Genomic DNA, 22976 nt, shown 5'->3' on the forward strand with positions numbered 1-22976 from the left:
CTCCAACGTTAGGCGGGTGATGGAGCCCCTTAGGGAAATAGCGGAAAGGTCGGGGAAGAAGGCCAGTGTTCACTCTGTCTGCTTGCCGGGGGTCTCATCCGAGATGTGGAGGAGGCCCTACCGGCGGCGATAGAGAGCACTGGGTGCACCCGACTGCAAATTGTTGCTCATGTCGGCACCAATGACTCCTGCCGTCTGGGTTCAGATGTCATCCTCAGTTCGTACAGGCGGCTGGCGGAGTTGGTGAAGGCGGAAAGCCTCGCTCGCGGGGTGGAATCAGAGCTAACTATTTGTAGTATCGTTCCCAGAACCGATCGCGGTCCTCTGGTTTGGAGCCGAGTGGAAGGCTTAAACCAGAGGCTCAGACGATTCTGCGGAGAGCTGGGGTGCAAATTTCTCGACCTCCGCTATCGGGTGGAGAAATGTAGGGTCCCCCTGAATAGGTCAGGCGTGCACTACACGCCGGAAGCGGCTACGAGGGTAGCGGAGTACGTGTGGAGTGCACATGGGGTTTTTTTAGGTTAGAGAATTCCCTCCCTAGGCCCGACAAGACGCCTCCTGAGACGAGGCAAGGCAGGAGTAGGCAAAATGCAACAAGGAATAACAATATTAATGTGCTTATAGTAAACTGCAGGAGCGTCTATAGAAAGGTCTCAGAACTGCTCTCATTAATAAACGGTCACAACGCCCATATAGTACTAGGAACAGAAAGTTGGCTGAAACCAGACGTAAACAGTAATGAAATGCTAAACTCGGATTGGAATGTATACCGCAGAGATAGGCTGGACAGTGAAGGGGGAGGCGTGTTTATAGCGATAAGAAGTGCAATAGTATCGAAGGAAATTGACGGAGATTCGAATTGTGAAATGGTTTGGGTGAAGGTCACGGTTAAAGCAGGCTCAGACATGGTAATTGGATGTCTCTATAGGCCCCCAGGCTCAGCAGCTGTTGTGGCTCAGCACCTGAAGAATAATTTGGAAAATATTTCGAGTAGATTTCCCCACCATGTTATAGTTCTGGGTGGAGATTTTAATTTGCCGGATATAGACTGGGAGACTCAGACGTTCATAACGGGTGGCAGGGACAAAGAATCTAGTGAAATATTTTTAAGTGCTTTATCTGAAAACTACCTTGAGCAGTTAAACAGAAAACCGACTCGTGGCGATAACATATTAGACCTTCTGGTGACAAACAGACCGGAACTATTTGAATCAGTTAATGCAGAACAGGGAATCAGCGATCATAAAGCGGTTACTGCATCGATGATTTCAGCCATAAATAGAAATATTAAAAAAGGTAGGAAGATTTTTCTGTTTAGCAAAAGTGACAAAAAGCAGATTTCAGAGTACTTGGTGGCTCAACACAAAAGTTTTGTCTCAAGTACAGACAGTGTTGAGGATCAGTGGACAAAGTTCAAAACCATGGTACAATATGCGTTAGATGAGTATGTGCCAAGCAGGATCGTAAGAGATGGGAAAGAGCCACCGTGGTACAACAGCCGAGTTAGAAAACTGCTGCGGAAGCAAAGGGAACTTCACAGCAAACATAAACATAGCCAAAGCCTTGCAGACAAACAAAAATTACGCGAAGCGAAATGCAGTGTGAGGAGGGCTATGCGAGAGGCTTTCAATGAATTCGAAAGTAAAGTTCTATGTACTGACTTGGCAGAAAATCCTAAGAAATTTTGGTCCTATGTCAAAGCGGTAGGTGGATCAAAACAAAATGTCCACACACTCTGTGACCAAAATGGTACTGAAATAGAGGATGACAGACTAAAGGCCGAATTACTAAATGTCTTCTTCCAAAGCTTTTTCACAGAGGAAGACTGCACTGTAGTTCCTTCTCTAGATTGTCGCACAGTTGACAACATGGTAGATATCGAAATAGACGACAGAGGGATAGAGAAACAATTAAAATCGCTCAAAAGAGGGAAGGCCGCTGGTCCTGATGGAATACCAGTTCGATTTTACACAGAGTACGCGAAGGAACTTGCCCCCCTTCTTGCAGCGGTGTACCGTAGGTCTCTAGAAGAGCGAAGCGTTCCAAAGGATTGGAAAAGGGCACAGGTCATCCCCGTTTTCAAGAAGGGACGTCAAACAGATGTGCAGAACTATAGACCTATATCTCTAACGTCGATCAGTTGTAGAATTTTGGAACACGTATTATGTTCGAGTATAATGTCTTTTCTGGAGACTAGAAATCTACTCTGTAGGAATCAGCATGGGTTTCGAAAAAGACGGTCGTGTGAAACCCAGCTCTCGCTATTCGTCCACGAGACTCAGAGGGCCTTAGACACGGGTTCACAGGTAGATGCTGTGTTTCTTGACTTCCGCAAGGCGTTTGACACAGTTCCCCACAGTCGTTTAATGAACAAAGTAAGAGCATACGGACTATCGGATCAATTGTGTGATTGGATTGAGGAGTTCCTAGATAACAGAACGCAGCATGTCATTCTCAATGGAGAGAAGTCTTCCGAAGTAAGAGTGATTTCAGGTGTGCCGCAGGGGAGTGTCATAGGACCGTTGCTATTCACAATATACATAACTGACCTGGTGGATGACATCGGAAGTTCACTGAGGCTTTTTGCAGATGATGCTGTGGTGTATCGAGAGGTTGCAACAATGGAAAATTGTACTGAAATGCAGGAGGATCTGCAGCGAATTGACGCATGGTGCACGGAATGGCAATTGAATCTCAATGTAGACAAGTGTAATGTGAAGCGAATACATAGAAAGATAGGTCCCTTATCATTTAGCTACAAAATAGCAGGTCAGCAACTGGAAGTAGTTAATTCCGTAAATTATCTGGGAGTACTCATTAGGAGTGATTTAAAATGGAATGATCATACAAAGTTGATCGTCGGTAAAGCAGATGCCAGACTGAGATTCATTGGAAGAATCTTAAGGAAATGCAATCCGACAACAAAGGAAGTAGGTTACAGTACGCTTGTTCGCCCAATGCTTGAATACTGCTCAGCAGTGTGGGATCCGCACCAGGTAGGGTTGATAGAAGAGATAGAGAAGATCCAACGGAGAGCAGCGCGCTTCGTTACAGGATCATTTAGTAATTGCGAAAGCGTTACGGAGATGATAGATAAACTCCAGTGGAAGACTCTGCAGGAGAGACGCTCAGTAGCTCGGTACGGGCTTTTGTTAAAGTTTCGAGAACATACCTTCACCGAAGAGTCAAGCAGTATATTGCTCCCTCCTACGTATATCTCGCGAAGAGACCATGAGGATAAAATCAGAGAGATTAGAGACCACACAGAAGCATACCGACAATCCTTCTTTCCACGTACAATACGAGACTGGAATAGAAGGGAGAACCGATAGAGGTACTCAGGGTACCCTCCGCCACACACCGTCAGGTGGCTTGCGGAGTATGGATGTAGATGTAGATGTAGATGTAGATTCTCTATATCTCACTTTTAGAGTGGAAACTGCGTGTTTTCTTTGGTCTCTTAAGCATCGACACCGGAAACGTCTTGGAGATTGAAGTACACTCCTACAGGTGTTGGAGGAATTATTATTCCCGCTCTCCACTGTTTACTGGATCGAAAATAACCGTAATAAATCCAGTTTTTTTAATATTTCGACGGAAACGTTAAACACTTCACATTCGATATGATCCCAGTGAGAAAAAAATTCCAGAGTATTGCGATCTGTTGGCCTTGGAGGCCAAGTTACAGGTTCATTTTGACCAGTTCATCACCTTGACCACATTCGTGAGTTGAATATCGTTGAAAATATGGTGCAGTGAATTTTACAGTCTTGTTTAGCGTCACGAGGTGTTTTGGGGGCGTTAAGTATATGTAATTCACGGCAGACACAACAGTTAAGTTAGTATTGTATCCAAGTGAGAGGACGTCATGTGAAAGACCTCCTCCAGCGGGCAAGAGTGTACAGGAAATTGTAACACCTAACGTGCTGAAGGTGTATTTCATCCCTTGTTAATGTTTGCCATAGGTGTAATTTGAGACAAGTCAGGTAGAACTTAAAAAAAATTTTACATTTTAAATGCTTTGTGCTCAGTGAGGCACTATTTCATAATGGATTCAGCGGCGTATCGTTAGCAGTTAACTCACAAGCAGCTAGTTCGCGGACCTGTGGTAACAGAGTGCTTATCCTGCTGTCTCGTGTACTTTCCCTGCATTAGTTTCTGTGTTAACTATAATGGAGACTGTATAGATGGCATGCTCACAGTCTAGAAAACTCACCTTATTTCTCAGCAAACATCTGGAAACACTGTATTTCGAAGAAAATTCACCACTCCATGAATAACGTAACTGCTGAATAATGAGTATCACACACTTTGGAAAATGGAATAGGAAGTAACGGGACTACTTGTAAAGACAATAACAAACGTAAACACTCGACATAGATTTATTTCTTATACCAGTGTAACTGAAATCATAATTGATCTACACAGCTTCTAAACATCAACAGTGTTATTCTTAACTAGACAAAAAGTATTGGGTACAGAAGGAAGGATGTTGTTTAACAGTTAGGCAACATTTATAAACTTCCATTCTTACATGAAGTTTCAGACATTTTAAGTTTACTTGGTTTTATTCGTGGTTTTAACACCCCTTTCGCAAAAATGAGAAAGTAAGGTAGGCAGCCGAATGACTGCACACGCCAGAACGTATAACGATTTCAGTTGCATGAAAATGTGAAGTAAGACTTTAGCTTCATTGTTCATTGAACAGATACGCATCAAATTTCCACTTTTTTGAAACAATAATAAAATCTTTTGCAAGTCTTTGAAGTACGAAGGAGATATGTTAAATAGTCGTGGATATGTATAATTAATTAGAGAAAAAATGTTTAACAATTCGACAGTAAGTACATCTTATATTACGGCAAATATCAAATAATACATGGCAGTGGAATTGTTCGCCTTGTCAAGGAATATTTTACGTCTGTTCTGTCAGAAGAAAGTGATCCCTGAATACAAACATTACTTGTCGACGCAAATAGTGTAAGAGAAGGAGATGAATTAAACACTATCAGTGAAACGATGGTCAGACATTTGTTCGTTCACAACTTTACAAATATTCATGTTACGCAGACGGTAGGTAGAATATCTGCAATTATGGCACGTTTATAAGTAAGGAACGCTCTAAAGTTTGTACAAAAATTCAAGCGGCCGGATTCTGAACAGGGATCAGTATTGCATCGCCACGTATAAGCTAGCTACCGCGCACAACACAGACGATCTTCTATCTTAAAAATCACTCAACTCTTCCATTCCTACAGTTCTACATCTCTTATAGCGACTTCAAAATAGGTGTTTGGTGAAAGCACTAAACAACATTCTGTACACACATATCTTACGAAGTTGCCCGTCTTGGGGAATATTTGTGCCAACATTGCCTCGTGTAGCACACTAACGCGTTGAAAAATAAAGTCACTTTTATTATTTTCTGTAAATGTAACACGTTTGTTATATACACTGCCAACTAATGTACACTCTATCTTGTGACACAAGTTAAAATTGCACCTTTTTCTTCTTGAATTATTAAGTATTATAAACTCTTTTCAAGTTTATGGTAGCTTTAATAGAGTCTGTGCTAACAAATAGGAGGTTTAAATATAGCCCAGGAATCTCAGAACCTGGTATTGTCCAATTAAGTAACATGTAGATGAGCATTCAGTATAAGCTTATAAAATTAAGGACGGTCATTCTTGTTGTTGATAAATGCACTACATGTCTCAGATTTGACAAATTTGTTGTCTCTGTCAGTACATTTAAGTGTGTTTCGAAAATTAAATAATTTCATCATCATCCCTGAAATAATAATCAAATGCAGAATGAAAATATTATTTTGACATTGTTTGATTAAAACGCTGTATAAGTATAAACAGTTAATATTTAAGCAAAAAAGAATTTTTAATGAAAGTTATGTTGAAATAAAGTTACTGTGCATGTTATTTCTATTCAAAGGACAAAACGAAGCTACATATTATATTTGTTATGATGGGAAGCCTACCAAAATTATTCCAAGTTACATTTACTGTATTCCAAAACATTTACGATGAGTTCCCATGGTCAGAAAATATAGTTCAACCAATTTATGTTCTAAACATCACGTAACATTTTGTCATCTGGCAAAGTGCATTATATATCACTGCAGCATTCATAACAATATGACAGTGATAGAAGAAAATATAAGGAGTATGAGTTCTAAAAATTTAAATTGTATATAGATCAAACTTAATGGACAGATATAGGTAAACATATAGAGAGCAATTCTTGTTTTCACCACATTGACATAGAATAGTATATATTAAAACTCTGCAAATATTGTTTGCAAGGAATGTCTATCAAAACCTGAATTCATTAGACAAAGAGATATTCATTACTATACAGTAGAATGGTAATAATAGAAAGATGAATCAAATAAAATTAATCTATCGGTGCAGACTTACAGCTGCTCGAGAAAATGGGTAAGATATTTATGGTACCAGATAGAGTCATACCTGTAGTATTTCTACAGGTTCACAGTTCCTCAATCTAACAGTTTCATATGAATTTAACTGATAACGTCTTGGATGACTAGTATTCACATACATTGTCATGAAATACATCTTACGACAAGTGAATTAGAAAGGTATCACACATACATCAGCAACGATAAAAAATGTATTGAGTGTGCACATGATACTTGAAGTGCTGTTGTCCATATTATGTGTCATTAATTATCACTAGATATTACTAGTGTTATTAAGATATATGGACACACTTATTTGTCACTCTGTGAAGTGAGGGAATATTGCACACCATTTTGCCACAATCATAGTGCATGGCTCCTTGTGGGACACATAGATAGGTAGATTACAACGTATATAAACTGCCTAGACTATAAAATCAAAACTGCAGTATTCATATTTACTGGAAAGGGGCAACTGAAAAACATCCGTGTTAAGCAGTTTTCAGTTTTTTATGTAAGTTGTTAGTAGGTGTAATATTCATACTAATGTTTACCTCAGTCAGGGTATTTGTGAAAAAAATTGAAACAGCAAGTGATTAGATCGAAGGGGGGAATTACATGTAAGAAAGAAAATGAAGATATCATACGTTTTTGATTCTATTTGTAGAGTGGTATCATGTGAGCCAGTCGCAGAAACGATCTGTAATAGTTTGTAAGTGCAATGGGCGTTTTGTGCAAGAGTGTACGGAAGATGTTAAAATTTACTTTTTCCGTGATGAACACATACTATCTGACACTCATGGGTGGAAGCCTACGCCAGTACACAAGAGTCAGACGATTACGGGGTGTTGTGTTTCATGCACAGTAGTCCAAAACTCCCGGCACACACTCTTGTCTGTTCTGTGTTGTCGCGGGCGTTTTCCGGCAGACTCGGCGCCTGCTCTCACTGGTGCTCGTCGTCCAGCGGCCGGTACTCTCCCGCGTCGTCGTCATCTTCGTCTCTGCCGCCGCCGCCCCCGGCGCCGCGGCGCCGCCTCCTGGCCGGCAGCTGGCTGCTGGCCTCGATGCAGAGCACGGCGAGCCGCGCGCCGCACGCGAACCGCTCCTGCGCCAGCAGCCGCCCCGACGCCAGGGGCGACGCCAGACCCTCGCCGCTCGTCGACTGCCACGCGTCGCAGTAGGCGTCCATCTTGCGTTCCCCTTCCGGCGTCGAGCCGTGCCACACCAGCTTCTTCGACCTGCAACAGCCGTCTCTGCGTCGGTTCGCTTCCTCGGTTCCTACCGCTCTCACAGCCTGTCACAGGTGGTATGCTAACCGCAAGTATTGTCAATCATTTTGATGCGGATGGAGTTTCTATGGAGCATACCGGGACATAAAGAATCTACCCTGTGTAACGTCCCTCTCAATGTGAACGGACAGTCGGCAGCTCGTGGTCGTGCGGTAGCGTTTCCGCTTCCCGCGCCCCGGTTCCCAGGTTCGATTCCCGGCGGGGTCAGGGATTTTCTCTGCCTCGGGATGACTCGGAGTTGTGTGATGTCCTTAGGTTAGTTAGGTTTAAGTAGTTCTAAGTTCTAAGGAACTGATGACCATAGATGTTAAGCCCCATAGTGCTCACAAGGGAACCTCCCCATCGCACCCCCTCAGATGTAGTTATAAGTTGGCACAGTGGATAGGCCTTGAAAAACTGAACACGGATCAATCGAGAAAACAGGAAGAAGTTGTGTGGAACTATGGAAAAATAAGCAAAATATACTGAGTAGTTAATGTGCAACATAAGGCACATCAAGTACATTATCAGCTCAGGAGCGCCGTGGTCCCGTGGTCAGCGTGAGCAACTGCGGAACGAGAGGTCCTTAGTTCAAGTGTTCACTCGAGTCAAAAAGTTTTAATTTTTTATTTTCGGTTTATGTGACAAACTCTTATATTTTCATCACTTTTTTGGAGTGATTATCGCATTTACAAGAAAACCTAAATCGGGCAAGGTAGAAGAATTTTTTACCCATTCGCCTAGTGTACAAGTTAGGTGGGTCGACAACATTTTCCTGTCATGTGACGCCGTCACCAGTCTCGTAAAGAATATATCAGACGTGCTTTCCTGTGGAGCGATCGGTTGACCTATGACCTTCTGATCAAATGTTTTCGGTTCCCATTGGTGAGGCACGTCCTTTCGTCTACTAATCGCACGGTTTTGCGGTGCGGTCGCAAAACACAGACACTAAATTTATTATAGTGAACAGAGACGTCAATGAATGAACGGACAGATCATAACTTTGCGATAATAAAATTTTCACTCGAGGAAAGGCTTGAACCAAGGACTTCTCATTCCGCAGCTGCTCACGCTAACCACGGGACCACGGCGCTCCTGAGCTCAGCCTACCCTTGATGTTGCCTATGTTACACATCAACTACTCAGTTTGTATATTTTGATTACTTTTCATAGTTCCACACAACTTCTTCCTGTTTTCTCGATCGATCTGTGTTCAGTTTTTTGAGGCCTATCCACTGTGCCGGCTTATAACTAAATCTGAGGTGGGTGCGATGGGGAGGTTCCCTTGTCAGAGCCATTTCAACCATTTTGTGAACGGACGCTTCTTTGGAGTATAGTAATACTCTTATGTTATTTGCGTCATATCTGTTATGTGAAGAGAAAAGAGCGCTTACTTTTATTGAATGTGCGTATGCAACACATTCATATTTTCATAATTTTTGTGAATGAAATAAAAACTTAAGTAGTAATAACGTAGCGGAGCTCGTAACTAATACACTACTGCCCATTACAATTGCTACACCAAGAAGAAATGCAGATGATAAACGGGTATTCATTTCACAAATATATATACTAGAACTGACATGTGATTACATTTTCACGCAATTTGCGTGCATAGATCCTGAGAAATCAGTACACAGAACAACCACCTCTGGCCGTAATAACGGCCTTGATACGCCTAGGCATTGAGTCAAACAGAGCTTGGATGGCGTGTATAGGTACAGCTGCCCATGCAGCTTCAACACGATACGACAGTTCATCACGAGTAGTGACTGGCGTTTTGAGACGAAACAATTGCTCGGCCACCATTGACCAGACGTTTTCAATTGGTGAGAGATCTGGAGAATATGCTGGCCTGGGCAGCAGCAGACATTTTCTGTATCGAGAAAGGCCCGTACATTACCTGCAACATGCGGTCGTCCATTATCTCGCTGAAATGTAGGGTTTCACAGGGTTCGCATGAAGGGTAAAGCCACGAGTCGTAACACATCTGAAATGTAACGCCCATTGTTCAAAGTGCCTTCATTGCGAACTAGAGGTGACTGAGACGTGTAACCAATGGCACCCCATACCATCACGCCCGGTGATACGCCAGTATGGCGATGACGAATACACACTTCCAATGTGCGTTCACCGGGATGTCGCCAAACACGGATGTGACCATCATGATGCTGTAAACAGATTCATCCGAAAAATACCGTTTTGCCATTCGTTCAGCCAGGTTCGTCGGAGAGTACACAATCGCAGGCGCTCCTGTCTGTGATGCACCGTCAAGGGTAACCGCAGCCATGGTCTCCGAGCTGATAGTCCATGCTGCTGCAAACGTCGTCGAACTGTTCGTCCAGATGGTTGTTGTCTTGCAAAGGTCCCCATCTGTTGACTCTGGGATCGAGACGTGGCTGCACGATCCGTTACAGTCATGCGGATAAGATGCCTGTCATCTCGACTGCTAGTAATACGAGGCCGTTGGGATCCACCACGGCGTTCCGTATAACCCTCCTGAACCCACCGATTCCATATTCTGCTAACAGTCATTGGATCTCGACTAACGGGAGCAGCAATGTCGCGATACGATAAACCGCAATCGCGATAGGCTACAATCCGACCTTCATCAAAGTCGGAAACGTGATGGTACTCATTTCTCCTCCTTACACGAGGCATCACAACAAAGTTTCACCAGGCAACAACGGAGAACTGCTGTTTGTGTATGAGAAATCGGTTGGAAACTTTCCTCATGTCAGCACGTTGTAGGTGTCGCTACCGGCGCCAACCTTGTGTGAATGCTCCGAAAAGCTAATCATTTGCATATCACAGCATCTTGTTCCTGTCGGTTAAATTTCTTGTCTGTAGCACGACATCTTCGTGGTATAGCAATTTTAATGACCAGCAGTGTATTACTGTGATATTCCTGCTGTCAGTACCAGCCATGATGCACCATCATAATTGTGACGACATAACAGACATAATTTGAAGTGCAGAGGAGATACTACTTGTAATCGCAATTATCATGGGTAAAAATTTTTGGCGAAAAAAAAGGTACGTATCGTCTACGATCATTTTTTCGATGTTGGATACTCGGACCTTCATGAAACGAGTATTCTGTTTAGCAGTCCAGTGCATAGTGATTTCTTCGCGAATTAACAGTACTGTGCGAATCTGCTACCATCGTGTCCCGAACGACGTGCAACATTCCGCTGTCACCTTGTATGTTAAAGACGTTGCCTTTTTTTGTTATACAGGTCAAAATTTTAAAACCTCTGCACCTAGAAAAAAATCAAAAGAGAGTTTAAACCCAGTAGCTGTCTTATCTGTGTCAAAGTCAGAGGGCCGGCCGATGTGGCCGTGCGTTTCTAGGCGCTTCAGTCTGGAACCGCGCGACTCCTACAGTCGCAGGCTCGAATCCTGCCTCGGGCGTGGGTGTGTGTGATGTCCTTATGTTAGTTGGGTTTAAGTAGTTCTAAGTTCTAGGAGACTTATGACCTAAGATGTTGAGTTCCATAGTGCTCAGAACCATTTTTTTTTTCAAAGTCAAAGGTCAAGTTAATTAATTTTCTTTACGGCGTAGCAGTTCATTACAAATTCGTAGGATTCTTTTTTTAAATATACAGTCTGGTGGCAGTGAAATAGCAGAAGGAACGGAAATAATTATTACAAATGTGTGTCGGTTACTCAGTATTTCTAGACAGACTGCAGCTATCTTTGAATGCATTCAACCTTGTGAAATGCGTCGCTTTATTGCTAGACTGGAGCATCTCGTATTTCATTATGTTTCACTCAGTTCATGTCAGTATGAGTCACACTCCTGCCAGTTAACAATAATTTGGCGCTCAAAGCTCTTAATGGCAGTGGCTGTAAGCATAAAGCCAATAACCGCTACCTAAATTAAGAATTAACTCGCAAAATGTGATTATGGTTCCACTTTTGCTGTAGAATACCTCAGCACAAATGTGAATTTTTGCCGGACTGGGACTCGAACCCGGATTTCCTAATTGTCGAGAGCGGCCACTCTAACCGCTTCGGCTACCCGAGCACGCTTACAGAAGCAGCCAAGGACAAATGGAAATATGGGCTGGTCCAGGAACCGTGTTCTGGTACACATCACTTATTTCCTCGTATTTATACAGTAGTGTACCGGTACTGTTGCCCAGTTTCACCTGTCGCACAAGTCACAACAATGTGCATTAAAATGAGTTCGAACTATGCAGGTGTACCTTTACGATACCAAGCTAAACAGAGGACTCCTTTATTACTGCATATTTTAAATATACTTATTGTATGGCCACCGTGGTCGTATTCTCTTTGGCGGCTGCCCCATTCTCACCGAGGCGTCGGCTGCCCAGTGCTACACAAATTCAGACAAGGTCTGCACAACGGGGCCGAGTTCCTGACATCGCTCTTTCCGCAACATTCTTTTCTCTTTTACTATAATCGGAGAGAGAAGTTTCCTCCAGTATGGACCGTGCTTATCTTCTTAGATGGCACTATATAAAATATTCGCAGACAACTAGGGTTGAGTAATGAAGTAAACTATAAGTGAGCCGTTACTAAACATAGTATCCAACTATTCGCCAAACAAAACAAAAAAGTAAATTAATAGACAACAAAGTAAGTGAGACATGGAATAATACGAGGGGCGCTCAGTAAGTAATGTTTGGTTTTATTCAGGATTACAACGCACCATGGTATTCCACTTGTATCTATAAAACCGTATTTTTTATCATAATCTCCGTCCAATTCGAGGGCCTTACGGTGAGGGCCTGTAATCCCGCATGCTACCATTCCACTGGTCGACGTCAGAGCCACCGTCTTACTACACCGGCAACATAACCTCCCTGTCGTCCACGTACTGCTTCCAGCTGAGGGCATCCTTCATTGCGCAAAACAGGTGGAAGTTGGAAGGTCGCGAGGTCCAGGCTGTAGGGAAGGTGAGGAGAACAGTCCAGTGAAGTTTCGATATCTTCTTTCTGGTGCGTAGACTTGTAAGAGACCTTGAGTTCTCATGGGGAATTTCGTTAGCTTTTTGTGGTGACAGACACGCAGAAGTTTCTTCAATTTTTTGAGCGTAGGACAATACATCGGGTGACCAAAAAGTCAGTATAAATGTGTAAACTGAATAAATCACTGAATAATGTAGATAGAGAGGTACAAATTGGCACACATGCTTGGAATGACATTGGGTTTTATTAGAACCAAAAAAATCATAAAATTTCAAAAAATATCCGAGAGATGGAGCATCATCTGATCCGAATAGCAATAATAAGCATAACAAAATAAGACAGAGCAAAGATGATGTTCTTTACAGGAAATGCTCAATATGTCAAATGGTTCAAATGGTTCTGACCGCTATGGGACTTAACTTCTCAGGTCATCAGACCCCTAGAACTCATAACTACTTAAACCTAACTAACCTAAGGGCAGCACACGCATCCATGCCCGAGAAAAGGTTCGAACCTGCGACCGTAGCGGTCGTGCGGTTCCAGACTGAAGCGCCTAGAACCGCTCGGCCACCCTGGCCGGCTCAATTTGTCCACCATCATTCCTCAACAACAGCTGTAGTCGAGGAATAATGTTGTGAATAGCACTGTAAAGCATGTCCGGAGTTATGGTGAGGCATAGGCGTCGGATGTCTTTCAGCATCCCTAGAGATGTCGGTCGATCACGATACACTTGCGACTTCAGGTAACCCCAAAGCCAACAATCGCACAGACTGTAGACTGGGGACCTGGGAGGCCAAGCATGACGAAAGTGGCGGCTGAGCACACGATCATCACCAAACGAAGCACGTAAAAGAGCTTTCACGCGTCTAGCAAAATGGGATGGAGCGCCATCCTGCATAAACATCGCACGTTCCAGCGGGTGTTTATCATCCAGGCTGGGGATGATACGATTCCGTAACATATCGGAGTACCTCTCACCCGTCACGGTAGCAGTTACAAAACCAGAATCACGCATTTCCTGGAAGAAAAAAGGACCGTTAACTGTAGATGTGGTAAATCCAACCAATACCGTGTCTTTCTCGTCGTGCAGCTCCCGATTGTCATGCGCTGTCACTGACGTTTTGCTGTCCAGCACCATCTGTCGGACATTTTGTGAAATTTCGTTTTTGTTTTAATAAAACCCGATGTCATTCCAAGCATGTCTGTTAATTTTTACCTCTGTATCTACATTATTCCGTGGTTTATTATGTTTTCAAATGTATACTGACTTTTTGATCACCCGGTACCCAGAGTCGATCGTTGCACCATGAGAGAGGTCATCAAACAGAACAACCCCTCCTGAGTCTCAGAAGACGATGGCCACGCCTTTACCGTCTGAGGGTGCGACTTCGAACTTTTTCTTCAGACGTGGTGTGGCGCCACTACACGGTTCGCTGCGTTGTTTACGGTCCGAAATGATGGAACCACGTTCGACATAAAACTGCTACCCTCAGTCTCGTAACGAGCAAGCAATTCCGCACAGATAGTCCTTCGTTGGTCTTCTTCGAGGAACACACTGGGCACTTTTGAGTATCCCAAGTAATGGACGAGAGTGCCTAGCGACAGAGACGTCCAACTGTGCAGCGAGGTGTTTGATGGTAATTAGTCAATATTCTCCAGTGAGCGTGTCCTGACGTTTCAACATCGTAGGTGTCTCAGATGTGTGCGGTCGGCGGCCACGCGGGTGATCGGATAGGTTTACGCGAACTTGTTGCGATGGCGACAGACACCTCGTCCAACGACTCACCGCGCTTTTGTTCACCGTCAGGTCTCCGTAGTCACTCTGCAAGCGACAGCGAATGTCTGCGAAGCTCTTCTTTTCGACTAAAAGAAACTTAACGACAGCTCTCTGCTTGTGACCCACCTCCGTCAAGACGCAATTTTGAAGTATATGTGTAGCACAGCCATATATAGGAAATTCGTGAAACTATAGGGGCTGAAGCAAGAATGCTCCACAACGTCCCTCAATAAATTCTTCATTTATCAAACGAAATTAGTCAAGAAGAAACATATGTTGCGTTACTTACCGAACGCCCGTCGTATGTGCTGATGGTAGATGCTGCTATATAAGCAAAGAAAGAAACAGCTTATCTAGTTGCCCACAGGCACTTAACGTCTGTCGCTTTCATAAAGCACAGCGACTGACTAGACCTCAACAAATGGACTTACCAGCCGTAGTCGGTCATGATGTTCTTGCCGTTGAAGCTGAAAATTCTCGCTGCTCGCGGGAAGGGTGCTTCGTCACCGTTGAACATATCTCTCCACGAAGTGAACAAGATTTCGCCCTGCAAACAGAGAAGCATATTGTCAGTACAATGAGATAGACAGCCCAGATCGCTCGTCTGGTGACGATTTATGACCGCTTCATTACGATCTTTATAGTATTTTCTTGGAGTATAGTAAATCGTAACTTCTCGAGTGAAAAACATATATTACAATCAGCTGTGAGGTCGCATTGTCGTGCTGTGGCGCTCGGAGGTAGCCGCTTCGAATCCTACCCCCGTATATAGAGGTGACGGCCTACAGTTTGTACACTACTGGCCATTAAAATTGCTACATCACGAAGATGACGCGCTACAGACGCGAAATTTAACCGACAGGAAGAAGATGATGTGATATACAAGCGATTACCTTTCCAGAGCATTCACACAAGGTTGGCACCCGTGGCGACTCCTACAACGTTCTAAAATGAGGAAAGTTTCCAACCGATTTCTCAAACACAAACAGCAGTTGACCGGCGTTGCCTTGTGAAACGTTGTTGCGATGCCTCGTATAAGGAGGAGAAATGCGTACCATCACGTTTCCGACTTTGAAAAAGATCGTATTGTAGCCTATCGCGATTGCGGATTATCGTATGACGACATTGCTGCTCGCGTTGGTCGAGATCCAATGACTGTCAGCATAATATGGAAACGGTGGGTTCAGGTGGGTAATACGAAATCGTACCACTAGCTGTCGAGATGACAGGCATCTTATCCGCATGGTTGTACGGATCGTGCAGCCACGTCTCGATCCCTGAGTCAACAGATGGGGACGTTTTCAAGAAAACAACCATTCTGCACGAACAGTTCGACGACGTTTGCAGCAGCATGGGCTATCAGCTTGGAGACCATGGCTGCGGTTTCCCTTGACGCTACATTACAGACAGAGGCGCCTCTGATGTTGTAGTCAACGACGAACCTGGGTGCACTAATGGGAAAACGTCATTTTTCGGATGAATCCAGGTTCTGTGTACAGCATCATGATGGTCGCATCCGTGTCTGGCGACATCACGGTGAACGCACACTGGAAGCGTGTATTCGTCATCGCCATACTGGTGTATCACACTCCGTGGAGGTATGGGGTGCCACGATTACATACCTCGGTCACCTCTTGTTCGCGTTGACGGCACTTTGAACAGTGGAAATTACATTTCATATGTGTTACGAACCGTGGCTCTACCATTCATTCGATCCCTGCAAAACCCTACATTTCAGCAGGATAATGCACCACCGCATGTTGCAAGTCCTCTACGGGCCTTTCTGCGTTCAGAAAATGTTCGACTGCTGCCCTGGAGAACATATTCGCTAGATCTCACACCAAATGAAAACGCCTGGTCAATGGTGGCCGAGCAACTCGCTCGTCACAATGCGCCAGTCACTACTCGTGATGAACTGTGGTATCGTGTTGAGACTGCATGGGCATCTGTACCTGTACACCACATCCAAGGTCTGACTCAATGCCCAGGCATATCAAGGCCGTTCCCCATGAACCATGGACCTTGCCGTTGGTGGGGAGGCTTCCGTGGCTCAGCGATACAGATAGTCGTACCGTAGGTGCAACCACATCGGAGGTGTATCTGTTGAGAGGCCAGACAAACGTGTGGTTCCTGAAGAGGGGCAGCAGCCTATTCAGTAGTTGCAGGGGCAACAGTCTGGATGATTGACTGATCTGGCCTTGTAACAATAACCAAAACGGCTTTTTCTGTGCTGGTACTGCGAACGGCTGAAAGCAAGGGGAAACTACGGCCGTAATCTTTCCCGACGGTATGCAGCTTTACTGTATGATTAAATGATGATCGCGTCCTCTTGGGTAAAATATTCCGGAGGTAAAATAGTCCCCCATTCGGATCTCCGGGCGGGGACTACTCAAGAGGATGTCGATATCAGGAGAAAGAAAACTGGCGTTCTACGGATCGGAGCGTGGAATGTCGGATCCCTTAATCGGGCAGGTAGGTTAGAAAATTTAAAAAGGGAAATGGATAGGTTAAAGTTAAATATAGTGGGCATTAGTGAAGTTCGGTGGCAGGAGGAACAAGACTTCTGGTCAGGTGACTACAGGGTTATAAACACAAAATCACATAGGGGTAATGCAGGAGTAGGTTTAATAATAAATAGGAAAATAGGAATGCGGGTAAGCTACTACAAGCAGCATAGTGAACGCATTATTGTGGCCAAGATAGATACCAAGCCCACACCTACTACAGTAGTACAAGTTTATATACCAACTAGCTCTGCAGATGACGAAGAAATAGAAGAAATGTATGATCGAATAAAAGAAATTATTCAGATAGTGAAGGGTGACGAAAATGGGTGACTGGAATTCGGAAGTAGGAAAAGGAAGAGAAGGAAACGTAGTAGGTGAATATGGACTGGGGCAAAGAAATGAAAGAGGAAGCCGATTAGTAGAATTTTGCACAGAGCACTTAATCATAGCTAGAACTTCGTTCGAGAACCATAAAAGAAGGCTGTATACATGGAAGAAGCCTGGAGATACTGACAGGTTTCAGATAGATTATATAATGGTAAGACAGAGATTTAAGAACCAGGTTTTAAATTGTAAGGCATTTCCAGGGGCAGATGTGGACTCCGACCACAATCTATTGGTTATGACCTGTAGATTAAAACTAAAGAAACTGCAAAAAGGTGGGAATTTAAGGAGATGGGACCTGGATAAACTAAAAGAACCAGAGGTTGTACAGAGTTTCAGGGAGAGCATAAGGGAGCAATTGACAGGAATAGGGGAAAGAAATACAGTAGAAGAAGAATGGGTAGCTCTGAGGGATGTAGTAGTGAAGGCAGCAGAGGATAAAGTAGGTACAAAGACGAGGGCTGCTAGAAATCCTTGGGTAACAGAAGAAATATTGGATTTAATTGATGAAAGGAGAAAATATAAAAATGCAGTAAATGAAGCAGGCAAAAAGGAATACAAACGTCTCAAAAATGAGATCGACAGGAAGTGCAAAATGGCTAAACAGGGATGGCTAGAGGACAAATGTAAGGATGTAGAGGCTTATCTCACTAGGGGTAAGATACTGCCTACAGGAAAATTAAAGAGACCTTTGGAGATAAGAGAACCACTTGTATGAATATCAAGAGCTCAGATGGAAACACAGTTCTAAGCAAAGAAGTGAAAGCAGAAAGGTGGAAGAAGTATACAGAGGGTCTATACAAGGGCGATGTACTTGAGGACAATATTATGGAAATGGAAGAGGATGTAGGTGAAGACGAAATGGGAGATACGATACTGCGTGAAGAGTTTGACCGGGCACTGAAAGACCTGAGTAGAAACAAGGCCCCCGGAGTAGACAACATTCCATTGGAACTACTGACGGCCTTGGGTGAGCCAATCCTGACAAAACTCTACCATCTGGTGAGCAAGATGTAAGAGACAGGCGAAATACCCTCAGACTTCAAGAAGAATATAATAATTCCAATCCCAAAGAAAGCAGGTGTTGACAGATGTGAAAATTACTGAACTATAAGTTTAATAAGTCACAGCTGCAAAATACTAACGCGAATTCTTTACAGACAAATGGAAAAACTAGTAGAAGCCGACCTCGGGGAAGATCACTTTGGATTCCGTAGAAATGTTGGAACACGTGAGACAATACTAACCTTACGACTTATCTTAGAAGAAAGATTAAGGAAAGGCAAATCTACGTTTCTAGCATTTGTAGACTTAGAGAAAGCTTTTGGCAATGTTGATTGGAATACTCTCTTTCAAATTCTGAAGGTAGCAGGGGTAAAATAGAGGGAGCGAAAGGCTATTTACAATTTGTAAAGAAACTAGATGATAGTTATAAGAGTCGAGGGACATGAAAGGGAAGCAGTGGTTGGGAAGGGAGTAAGACAGGGTTGCAGTCTCTCCTCGATGTTATTCAATCTGTATATTGAGCAAGCAGTGAAGGAAACAAAAGAAAGATTCGGAGTTGGTGTTAAAATCCATGGAGAACAAATAAAAATCTTGAGGTTCCCCGATTACATCGTAATTCTGTCAGAGACAGCAAAGGACTTGGAAGAGCAATGAACGGAATGGATAGTGTCTTGAAAGGAGGATATAAGATGAACATCAACAAAAGCAAAACGAGGATAATGGAATGTAGTCGAATTAAGTCGGGTGATGGTGAGGGAATTACATTAGGAACTGAGACAGTTAAAGTAGTAAAGGAGTTTTGCTATTTGGGGAGCAAAATAACTTATGATGGTCGAAGTAGAGAGGATATAAAATGTAGACTGGCAATGGCAGGGAAAGCGTTTCTGAAGAAGAGAAATTTGTTAACATCGAGTATAGATTTAAGTGTCAGGAAGTCATTTCTGAAAGTATTTGTATGGAGTGTAGCCATGTATGGAAGTGAAACATGGACGATAACTAGTTTGGACAAGAAGAGAATAGAAGCTTTCGAAATGTGGTGCTACAGAAGAATGCTGAAAATTAGATGGGTAGATCACATAACTAATGAGGAAGTATAGAATAGGATTGGAGAGAAGAGAAGTTTGTTGCACAACTTGACCAGAAGAAGGGATCGGTTGGTATGGCATGTTCTGAGGCATCAAGGGATCACCAATTTAGTATTAGAGGGCAGCGTGGAGGGTAAAAATCGTAGAGGGAGACCAAGAGATGACTACACTAAGCAGATTCAGAAGTATGTAGGTTGCAGTAGGTACTGGGAGATGAAGAAGCTTGCACAAGATAGAGTATCATGGAGAGCTGCATCAAACCAGTCTCAGGACTGAAGACCACAACAACAATAACAACAAATGGTTGTTCTGGGTACTGATTTCACAGGATCTAGGTACCCAAATTGCGTGAAAATTTAATCACATGTCAGTTCTAGCATAATATATTTCTTCAATGAATAGCCGTTAATCATCTGCATTTCTTCTTGGTGCAGCAATTGTAATGGCCAGCACTGTAGTTACCTGACGGTGTGCCAGCGTCCTGGGTGAAATTCCAAGCGTCTGGGCAGTGTCCCACGGAGCGAGGGCACGTGATATTATGTTGACAATCTGTCCACCTGATCGCCAGATGGGGACGTTCCGCTCGGTGGACCCCAAACCCCAGCGTTTCTATTCCAGAGTAGCAGGCTGTGTGCCGGCACACAGAGTTCCAACCACTCTCTTCCTGTCTGATCGCAATAAATAGGACAAACACTGTGCACAAGTTACCATTCAGGCACAAATCACGCATTGCGAAGTAAAGATTTCATTAGGCGCGAAGGGCAAAACCATTTCGAGCTGGCTGGCCGAACCAACCGGTTGGGGCTTCTTAGTCAAGAATACCATCCAACGCTCCCTTTAGACGAGTTTTTCCTTCAGATCTTCATTTGTCCGTCGTGCAAAAATCTTTCCCGGAAGGCTGAGTTTATATGTTGACGGTATGCGCATCAGCTTTCAAACGTGGGCACTGCTCTTTAATGGGTGCTATTTCCTCGTGAATTTTGAGTTCACGCGGATCTAGTCGCGGGCTATGCGTAATTAAAGCAAAACTTTTCCGGCATCAGTAATTTTTTGCTCGAATAATGACGTAGGTGCAGTTTCTCATATTGTAGTTATTGTTCTCTACTGAAAGCACCTTTCATTCGTTTGGGCCATCGATATCCATGTTTTTTCATCATCACGGACTGATAAAAAAATCTGTGATTGCTTTTTATTTATTGAGCCTGCAAAGCATCGAAGGCTGTCTAACGATATAGCACCTTGAAAATTTCTAAAGTGACTGGTGCAGTTTTTAATACATCCATTAAATATCCGGAATGTGTCCAATGAACAGTGGGGAGCGCCAAATAATAAGCATCGTAATGAAGGTAGAAGCTGGACTCAGATTCACTGGAATAGTACTCAGGATTCTTCCGCGAAAGGGAAAAATCTAATTCGACCGATTCCTCAGTATCCTGTCTCAGCCTGTGTCCTCTACTGGGTACTATTTACGGTAAACAGAGAAGACTCAAAGAAGAGCAGCATATTTCATCACGGATTCATTTAGTACGAACGAGAAACGTGTCAGGGATACCAACCCAAGTAAAACGCCAAACACTGGAAGAGACGTGTTCAATAATATGACGTGGTACGCAGTCGTAATTGTAAGAAGAATTACCTAACACATTTTTTCCCGTATATCTCACAAAGGACCGTGAAAGAAAATCATTTCGCGACTGGAACAAGGAAATGCAGGGGGGAGGGGGGCGAGGGGGGGTTGAGGAGCTTGGTACAGGAAATCTACATCTACATCTACATTTATATTCCGCAAGCCACCCAACGGTGTGTGGCGGAGGGCATTTCACGTGCCTCTATTGCAGAGTCTGCCACTTGAGTTTGTTGTACATCTCCGTAACGCTATCACGGTTACCAAATAACCCTGTGACGAAACTCGCCGCTCTTCCTTGGATCTTCTCTATCTCCTCCGTCAACCCGATCTGGTACGGATCCCACACTGATGAGCAATACTCAAGTATAGGTCGAACGAGTGTTTTGTAAGCCACCTCCTTTGTTTATGGATTACATTTTCTAAGGAATCTCCCAATGAATCTCAACCTGGTACCCGCCTTACCAACAATTAATTTTGTATGATCATTCCACTTCAAATCGTTCCGCACCCATACTCGCAGATATTTTACAGAAGTAACTGCTACCAGTGTTTGTTCCGCTATCATATAATCATACAATAAAGGATCCTTCTTTCTATGTATTCGCAATACATTACATTTGTCTATGTTAAGGGTCAGTTGCCACTCCCTGCATCAAGTGCCTATCCGCTGCAGATCTTCGTGCATTTCGCTACAATTTTCTAATGCTGCAACTTCTCTGTGTACTACATCATCATCCGCGAAAAGCCGCAAGGAACTTCCGACAGTATCTACTACGTCATTTATATATATTGTGAAAAGCAATGGTCCCATAACACTCCCCTCTGGCACGTCAGAGGTTACTTTAAAGTCTGTAGACGTCTCTCCATTGATAACAACATGCTGTGTTCTGTTTGCCAAAAACTCTTCAATCCAGCCACACAGCTGGTCTGAAAATTAAACTTTTTACTCTACGGAAGACTTGAAACAAGGACCTCTCGTTCCGTAGCTGCTCACGCTAGCCACGGGACCACGGGGCTCCTAAATGGTGAATGGAAGCGAAGACAATACACAAAGTGAAAGCGAAGACAGTACACAAAGTTCCCTCCGCCACTAAAATAGATGGCGGAGATAAATCTAGATTTTGGCGTTTGCTACTACACAGTTATCGCAATGTTTAGCCCCTAATAGAGAATAAATAAAATAAGGCAATAACACGCGTCTCTCGTGTTAACCGGTTGTCCTAATATCACACAGTTCAACCAATTTTGGTTACATACTATAAGTTTTTTCGTACTGAGGACAGGTCACACTCCTCACATACTCGAGGAACAACCTTTTACCCGTTTAGCAATGTCACTGAGGTAAACAGAGAAGACTGAAGGAAGAGCAGCATATTTCGTCACGGATTCATTTAGTACGAACAAGAAACGTGTCAAGGATACCAACCCAAGTAAAGTGCCAAACACTGGAAGAGCCGTGTTCTATAATACGATGTGGTACGCAGTCGTAAATGTAAGAAGAACTACCTTGCCGTTCATGCTCGATGCATGTAGTTTCGTTAAAGTCCGAAGTCCGGCAGAAGTCAAACTAGTCGCTTTGTACGCAGGAGAAATTTTTTTCGACTTGCATCACTGCTCGAACGGTCCGACTGTCCACTCTGGGAAAGGGGGAAATGCCACTTTTCCGATTTTCACACTGTGTAACTTGTCATAGCGTAAATACTCATTCCTAGATCGATATAAAAGTCGCACACTGATGCACGACGAGAAATAGTTCATTTGTATTGGAAGCAGTGTTTTACCACTTCTGTCAAATGCTGATGATACCTAATCTATGTTTACTTAATGTAATAGTTGACGAAAACGTGTAAGCTTTCAGTGCTATAATAAATTCAAAACTACTCAGTGGGGTATGCATGGTGGTGGAAATTACTACTAGGGGTAGAAAAGTACACAAAACGATGAAGAAACAGT

The 22976-nt window shown here is 43.4% G+C and overlaps 1 protein-coding gene across 1 annotated transcript in view; it reads right to left on the reverse strand.

Moving 5' to 3' along the window:
- Positions 1-4364: 4364 nt before the first annotated feature.
- The window catches only part of LOC126354239 (collagen alpha-1(XVIII) chain-like), a 504706-nt gene continuing 486094 nt past the window's right edge, over positions 4365-22976 (reverse strand). The window contains exons 19-20 of the mRNA XM_050003737.1: positions 14847-14962; positions 4365-7671 (exon numbers count right to left, since the gene is read on the reverse strand). Of these exons, the coding sequence (XP_049859694.1) occupies positions 7377-7671; positions 14847-14962 (411 nt within the window). The 3' untranslated portion in view covers positions 4365-7376. The remainder of the gene's footprint in view (positions 7672-14846; positions 14963-22976) is intronic.

The sequence above is a fragment of the Schistocerca gregaria genome, chromosome 3, assembly GCF_023897955.1.
Source record: "Schistocerca gregaria isolate iqSchGreg1 chromosome 3, iqSchGreg1.2, whole genome shotgun sequence".
NCBI lineage: Eukaryota > Metazoa > Arthropoda > Insecta > Orthoptera > Acrididae > Schistocerca > Schistocerca gregaria.